The following is an 8839-nucleotide window of genomic DNA, read 5'->3' as shown; positions in this document are numbered from 1 at the left end:
CCTTTTAAAAGTTCATAAGGTGTTTTTGAAAAAGTAGGCCTTAAAAGTATACGGTTAATCACATAGCAAGCTATATGCACTGCATCAGCCCAAAAATATTTAGGAACCTTGCTTTCGTTTAGCATGGTTCTAGCAAACTCCTCTAAGACTCGATTCTTCCTCTCAACAACTCCATTTTGATGAGGGATACGGGGGGCCAAAACTTGATGCATAATACCATATTTATCACAAAATTTATCAAATAGATGGTTTTCAAATTCGCCACCATGATCAGATTGAATATATACTATCTTTGGCACTACGACACCCGAAAGAACTGATCATAAGATAGGGTCGATGTGATGATGTTTTTAGCATGTAGGTTGTGTTGAACCTTTTTGCATTCATCATTGGTCCATAGGCTTTTCGGTTTTTCTTTCGGTTCATCGTCCACTAAATGTTGTGGAACGAAGGGCCCGTTGACTACGGATTCCCAAATATCCGAGTCAATGGCTTCTATAAAGATTTTCATGCGTACTTTCCAGTAGGCATATCCTTCGCCACTAAATACGGGAGGGCGGTTAATGGATGCGCCATCACCGCCAAAGGGGTTGGTGGAACCCATTTGTTTTCCCTTAAGGATCATGCGTATACGGTTGAGCTAGCACGTCGTACTACCTCTGATACCACTTGTTAGGTATTAGTGACAGAATACACCTAGAAGGGGGGTGAATAGGTGTCGCGGTTCCCAAATACTGTTATTCGCACCAAAGCCCTATTCTCGAAAATCACCCAGTTAATCGGTTAAAGACTGCCTTAATCGATTAAGTCGCACAGAATTAACAGTTGTTGAATGGCTCGATTGCACAACCACTCACAGATTATACAGAAATGATATAGCAGATATATTTGAACATAAATGATCTTTATATGGTAGATTTACAATATTCAAATTATCAGCTAAAAAATTATCAGCTAAAATAGGCAATTAAAAACACTTTAAAACAGTAAAGAGATAAGGGAAAGAAACAGTCTGCAACAAGGTTTTTATACTAGTTCGTTTTGCAGTCTACTGCAAAACTACATTCAGTCCTCCCCTTCCAATCTCGGGAGATTTTCTTTACTAAAATTGAAGCCAATGTATCTTACATACACACTTCCAATTACAAGACCTTGAACACTACCTTCTTGAATTCCCAGAACCCCTACCTTGGTTTGACCTTACCAATCGTCTAGAAAAACCATTCCTACGATCCAGCCCCAACCAATAGTATGTTCTAAACTCAAGACCTCCAAGTCTTGGTGAAAACTCTCTATATCTCGTTCGTGGTACGACACCAATAGACGACTTTCCTTGTTACAAAAATACACAAAAAAATAGAGTAATGTGAAACACTAAAAGGCTTAAATGTTACACTCAAGAACAAGCTATAAACTCTATACAAATCTCACAATTATCAAGAATATGTATAAGATCAGAATCATGAAGAACATGTAATTTCTACCCTTAAGAAATCTCTAAAAAGTAATGAAAGAATCATGCAAGAAGAAGATAGAATGATGAACACATTTAATCACATGTAATGGATGACATGTTAATCCCTAAGCATGACACTATCTCACATGCAATTCTCTCTGCCTATATGACATACATTGAACACGAAAATATGCAACTTAGCAATTCTAAACTGAATGAATGAATGATCTCATTCGTATATAAAATCTATTGAAAATACATTTTATATAGAAAAGTTGTTAGACGCCCAATTAATCGATTAAGTTGCATGTTAATTGATTCACGGGCTGTTTGAGAAAAACTGAAATCCGTTTTTCAGTTATCTGTTGAAATTGTTAAAATTGTTTTCTCGTTAATCGATTAAAGCAAGGCTTTAATCGATTAACTGGCATATTTTCAGTTAAGATATTAAATGGTAAACTACCTATATGTTATGCTTATCAACTATACATGTTTTACCATTATGTTATGCCTAAAATGCACAAATAACATGTATGATTAATGCATGAACATATAATAATCTAGAAGGCATATCTCATGCAAATGATATGATAGTTTTTAGAACTTGTGAGATTTGCATCTAAGCTTACCTAACCTAGACTCAAAAACTAAGACACATATCTAAGACTCTAGTCTAGACATGAAGCTCTTGAATCTTTGGCATGTTGATTTGTTGAGTTATCTTTAAGCTTTCACTAATTATTTTGTCTTCATCAAAACATAGGCAAACTAAGTATTATCTTGACACTTTGCATTTTCACCGCCAATAGTTTGATCATGAATAATGCAGCTTCCATCAACATTAAGTTTTACCCAACCAAACTCTGGATGACGCCAATGAATATTAGCCAAAGGTACATCCATGGAAATGACATCAATAGAAAACCATTTCCTAAGATTGAGGTGAACATTCCTTGGACATAGGTAGAATCCCATGGAGTAGTGACAAAAATTCAATTATTCTACCACCACCAAGCCCACGATAAACTTGCCAAAAAGAGTCTTCCATTAAGAAATCTTTCATTTAATGCCATGGTTCTAGCCCCAAACGTTTTTTTACATTATTCATATATTATTTACATTCATATATATTACATTTATTTATGATGTTCTCTTAAACCAATCGTGTATTGAGTATTTTATAATGATTAAGAAAATTAGGTTTTAAATTTGGGCTATGGATCACAATGAATGATATAATGTTAAGTTTTTGAAGTCTTCACAATTATATCACAATAACTATTGTGATGGCATCAACCATTTTTCTAGAATAATGATTCTAAAACAAAATCTTGAATCCAACAAGTGAAAGTGATCATAAAAATAATGAGTATTTGATGAAGAAAGAGAAAATGCGTAGTTTCTTAATAGAGTTTAATATTTATACATTATTATTATAAAGTTTTTACATATGTTTATTATATAATCTAATGTTCAATTATATTACTTTTGTTTTTTAAGATAATAAATTATATATACACATTAATTAATTTCAAATAATACTTTGGACTTCCTAACCATTGCAGTGTCTTGATAATTATTACCTCAAGCACGATAAGTAAGAAGTGAACTCTTTAATACGACTTGAAATCTTATTCAGTAATGGAATATTATTCAATACTAATGTGAGGAAAATAAAGAATTTGTAATGATTTAATATAAATTAAATAAAAATCTAGACTCTTAAGAATTTATTTGTACCACATATTAACATCTCAACCCCACATTTCAGTATTGGAAAGGATTGACTCCTTTAATACACTTTGCAGAAAATAACAAAAAGAAACATGGCCATTATCTATTACTAGCGTGTTGACATGCACTGTCGTGCCTGTCAATCCGTTTTCCTATCGTTTGTAACGTATAATTTCTATTTTATAAATTCAAATATAATTTTTTGCGCTAAATTTATGATTGAGTTTATTCAATTGGTCTAATATTCAATTTTTTAAATACACTTTTAAAATAAAAAGATAATAAGGATAAAATAAGAAAATAATATTATATGGTTTTTTGGTAGAAATAAAAAGATATTAAGGGCAAAATAGGAAAACACAAATTACACCATGATGAGTGGTTATTTTGTGTTTTCCCTTTATTAATAGTATAGATAAAAAATAAATGATAAAGATTAAAGTGTTCAGATGAAAATAATACTTGTACCCCCATAAACAATAAACATGATATTATCGTGTTCGTCAACGTGCATTCATATTTCTATTGTTTGGAAGTGAGTGTGCGGTCTTTATATGTTATAATTCATATGAAAGTGTGAACTTTTTAATTTAAAATTATTTATTTACTACAAAATCAAAGAAACAAAATCGACCTATAGTAAAATGAATAGAATTAAATCAAAGATAATATTTTACTTAGTTATAAAAACAAATCTAAATTGAACTTTTCAAAATTGAGAATAAAATATATAAAATTAAATTAAAAATGAAATTACCAAATCTCGATTGATTTGCTTCCTTTTGTTGAAAAAGTTAAATTGGAATGCTTTTCTTCGAGATAATGTTTGGTGCTTATGTTTATTGTCTTAGAATAAATAACGAAAATGAATATAGTGATTGTGAAGAAGGTGATGATGATGAAATTTTATATATAAAGAGAAGGGAATTGATGATGTATATTCTTGATAATGATCTATTGAATGTTATCATTATAGATGGTGAATTACTATAATTATTGATAATAATAATGACCTATTATACTTTTTTTTTATCAAAAACTGAAAAGAAAAAGTATGGAAGTATTCTAATGGTAAATAAAAAGATAAGACACTTTCATGTGTACTTTGTTTTAAAGATGACAAAATTGTAATATAAAAATTATGTTTTAAATTAATTATGTTTTGATTTTATATATTAGTATATATAAAAATATAGGGATATTTATTAGAGTATAATATTTGATGATATCATTTTAATTGAAATTAATATTTTAATGTGTTGGCATTGTTTTATTGGCCGTCTCCACATACATATATCTCTATACAAGTTTTTTTCAATGATGTATACACATTCAGTGTATGACTCATTCATCCCTCATTTGTATTGCATTTTTTGAATAGTCAATGACAAATGAAAATAAATAGTGGATGATGGGGTAACAATGTATACAAAATTTACATTATCAATCTATACATATTTTTCTCTATTTATTATGGCTGTGGTTTCATGAACAATAACAAACACATGGAATTCATAAAATATTGAACAGTGTGGACCTTGATATTCTGAACCACAACACACTCAATGAAGAGGAAGTAACTCAAAATGAGTGAAAACTACCCCTCCCAACAAAAGATTAATGGCACCCAACCACACACAATATTTGGAATCCCTTTTATTGCCAAAGTGAATGCATTCTTCTACCCACCTATATGATGCAACTTCATGGCACCCACTTTCCTAGCTGGATTTAGTAATTATTTTTAATTAAACTGACATGGTAGTTTGCAATCTGAAAACACCCACATATGTGCTTTCCACTGAGACAAAATACTAAAGCAGAAAAAACTTGAATTCAAATCCTGTCATTTTTTCCTTAAACAAGAAATAAATAACTCCACATATGTAGTATACCTAAAACATAAGTGTTTTACAAATATTTAAGAGCTGCTTTTAATATGTTAATCTATGAAGATTGCCAACATTTGTGCTTAATATTTTGTGCAATTGAGTGTAATATCTACGCACCGATAGTGTAAAGATTTATACACAATCAATGCATCATCCACTATTCATTTGTATTACTTTTATTTAAGAGTCAATGATGATTGAAAATGAACAGTGAATAATAAAGTGACAATGTAAAAAACTCTTTCAACGTCAGAATGCAATTTGCTATTTCTTCTATAAATCTCTTAAAACTACTTTTACACTCCATATAATTTGGACTATTTCCTAATGAAAATGTTAATTTAGCATGAATGTCAATGCATGAATATATATTATGTGCAAGTCCAAGAAGGATGGGAAGCAAAATCATGAGGAAGAAATAAAGATTTAGTTTGGTTATAAATGAATGTCACCATATGACAGCATGGTAGTTCTGCAATGCTGTCATTGCTGTGACACTTCAAGTCAATGAGGTCCTGTGATTTCCAATGTTAGTAAAGAAGTTAAAACACTGCATTGACACCATAAGTCCCTTTTTTCATCAATATGGCAATCTATTTTCGCCTCTACAACATTACAGGTCAGCCTTGTCTAATCACTATAATCACCATAATGGAAACAAATTAAGAGATTTTATAGCATGGCGGGGTGGAAAAGATTTATGATGTTAGCCAATTCTCTAACATAGATCAAGATCTTACAAGGTTGAATGACAGTTTTTTCACTTGGATAATAGAAAATGATAGAATTTTTGTAGATTTACCAATTATATATCCTTTTACCACCATGAAATGCAAATGAAAATTCAATAATCAATTTTGAATTGCTTGTGTAGAAGAGATAAGTGGATGACACAAAAAACTATTGCTATGCTAGTATAAGAAAACAATATCAGCTTCCCTTCAGAAGTACAACTCCTGCAATTTCAACCAATGCATTACATTCTTAGCATAAGACAGCAAATTATGATTAACAAATTTCATACCAATCAAGAATGTGCCTCTAATGAAGATACAATCACTCACTTTCTGCATAAACACTAAGAAATGAACAGCTAAAAACAAGTCAAAAGGAGCATGGTATGCCGAAAATTGACCTTATGACTTGATCATAATACAGAAGTATTGAATGGAAATACATGCACCAATAAATCAACACCAACTGAAGTATTAAGATATCAATACTAATTCTTTGCTATCATCACAATAACTCTAGCAAAGCATACTCTTAGCAATAAGCAATCTATACATAAAACATATTTACAAGTTCAGCATGAACTTTTTGCCCTTTGTAAATATGACTGCCTACGTACTTCGTGGTTCAAATTGCGATTAAATATGATTGTACTTCCGTGTCTTCAACAATATTAGTCCTCATCGTGCAGAGTTCATAATTCAATGCTTATCATATTGAGGATTTCAAAAAATTAGAATGTAGTATCAATTGAGAAAAGAAGCACCAGATTGCAGTTGCCATTCCATGCAATCTTCAAAATCAAAACTGCTTGCACAATCCAGTAATGCATTCTGTTGATTTTCATAACGACATATGTAATTCAAACCAACAAGAAGCTCACAAATTGCTTCCTCGATCTTTTCCCTGTCAGCGAAGTACAACGTCTGAAGGAGCAGAACATTTGTCCGGCTAACAATTTGGTGTTGCTCAAAATTACGCTCACTTTGCCATCTGATCATATTGTGGGCAAGTGGGGAAAGCCACCTAAGTATCCCATCAAGATTCTCCTTCCAGTCATGGGCAAGAGGAGCATCATATATGGCCAAATTCTTGACATAGGACTTCAGTTTGGTCTTAAGTGATAACCGTAAACTTGTCGGTAGCATCTGATATAGATCATCCCTAGCTTCCTCTCCAACTAAATGTGGGTAGTGAAGCAACTTCTCTATGACAATTATGACGTTCGCATAGTGCAATGCTAGAGCGGAGCCTCCAAGAGTGGAAGGAGGAGCATAAAAAGTTAGCCTACTTTTGGGACCAAAGATTGAGCAACTTTGAACTGCAAATTTGACATGTCTTAGATCTCCAGTGAACAGTACACCACTTTGGGCATGACTTAGAACACCAGAATGACACAAGTGCTCCCTTTTCATGCTATTATTGTTCTCAATCCCAACAGCACGAGAACTGTATCGGTTGTCTGGATAAAAAACATAATCATGATCACAATTGTCAAATTTTGAAACTGAGCTACTCAAACTTAGGCATTCCATAAAAAGTCTTCCCGGACTTGTGCCACATGGAAAACCAAAATCTTCAGGTCCAACAGATGCTAATCCGCCTCTCGTCATATCTATCTTCGGTGTACTAGTCATTCCCTTTCTCTCCCCAGCAATTCTCCCAATTGAACCAGAATGAGATCCAGTTTTTTTGCTCTGATTGCGTTTCAACCTCTCGGAACTCGTCAGAACGTTAATTTGGCCAGACATAAATCCGGACTCATTCTGCATAGCTGGCGAGCCTTCGCCAAGCCCAAGGCTATTGTTCCTCAAAGCAGGTTCACCAAAGATCACAGAAATCCTAGCATAAATGGTACAAACTGTCCTAGCCAACAACTCAACAACCTTATCAAAGGTCTGATTCCAAAGGGAAATCTCCTTAAGATGCTTCACATCTTGCTTTTGCCATATCAATTTCTGTTCAAAAGCCCTTCTACTTTCCTCATGCTGATTATGCTGAAACTTCTTCACTGCTTGCTCCAACTCATTCAACACCTCAATCTCACTATACAAATTCCTAGTGGCATTAACATACCTGTCCATTTTCCTCACCATCCCTTCCATATGCTTAACTAAGAAACCCAGTTCCTTCACATCTATAACCCCACCAACAATATCCCCATAAACATGCTCAAAACCTTGTAAGGCAGGCTCAGAACACTTCTTCCCCAACCTAGAAACAACACCAGCAATTCTATTAAGCTCATCAAGCTTCTCTGCCAGAGCCAGCTCAAGAAGATAAGCCTCATCAGATGAAACAAGATTCTTAACACCCTCTGAGTTCAAGATCTCATTCATAAGCTTTGAGATCTCAGACTCAGAGAGTGATTTGTGAAGGTGAACAGTTTTGGACATAACATTTGCTACCTCAAAAGAAAGAATACCTATCATTTCTTTCTTAACTTCACTTTTGGAGTTATGCTTTCTCTTTGTTGAAGTTTCAAGAAGAAGGGCATGCTTGAGATTTGAACTTACATGGTTACCCATCTTTACAATCCAAGCTTCTGCAACCATTTCTACTACAAATTTCACCACTTTCCCTTCAAAATCTCCTTCTGATTCAAAATGGGGTGCCAAAATTTAATCACTATGAGAGTTGTATTGCACCAAAGGTGTTGACTTTGGAAGCACAGAACCCAGAACAGTGAAAAAACATAAGAAGCCGAGACATGAGAATGAACTTTTGAGAGAGAAATTGGACAAGACCCATTATTGTGGAGAAGAATAAGAACAGAAAAGCTTATGAAAGTTACAAACTTTACTTGTAAACTATACTGAATTGTTCAGGTTCAGGGGCATGCTTATAGAAATAGAGGAGATAGTGGATGAGTCAGAGAGTGCACAAGAAAGGTTGAACGTGATGGGGATGGAGGAAGGAATGAACAAGGCGTGGTTTGAGGAAGGATGATGAGTGTAATTGACTAAGCAGCAGTAACAAGAGAGAGATGGGAATGGAGGGAAAGAGAAAAGAGAGTGATATATAT

The 8839-nt window shown here is 33.3% G+C and overlaps 1 protein-coding gene across 1 annotated transcript; it reads right to left on the bottom strand.

The window, feature by feature from the left end:
* Nucleotides 6182–8826, bottom strand: LOC109361221. The gene has a single exon (XM_019606601.1). The coding sequence runs from the start codon at nt 8367–8369 to the stop codon at nt 6561–6563; it is 1809 nt and encodes a 602-aa protein (XP_019462146.1). The 5' UTR covers nt 8370–8826; the 3' UTR covers nt 6182–6560.

The sequence above is a fragment of the Lupinus angustifolius genome, chromosome LG11 (assembly GCF_001865875.1).
Source record: "Lupinus angustifolius cultivar Tanjil chromosome LG11, LupAngTanjil_v1.0, whole genome shotgun sequence".
In the NCBI taxonomy this organism is placed as follows: domain Eukaryota; kingdom Viridiplantae; phylum Streptophyta; class Magnoliopsida; order Fabales; family Fabaceae; genus Lupinus; species Lupinus angustifolius.
This window is presented reverse-complemented; position numbering and strand designations above follow the sequence as displayed.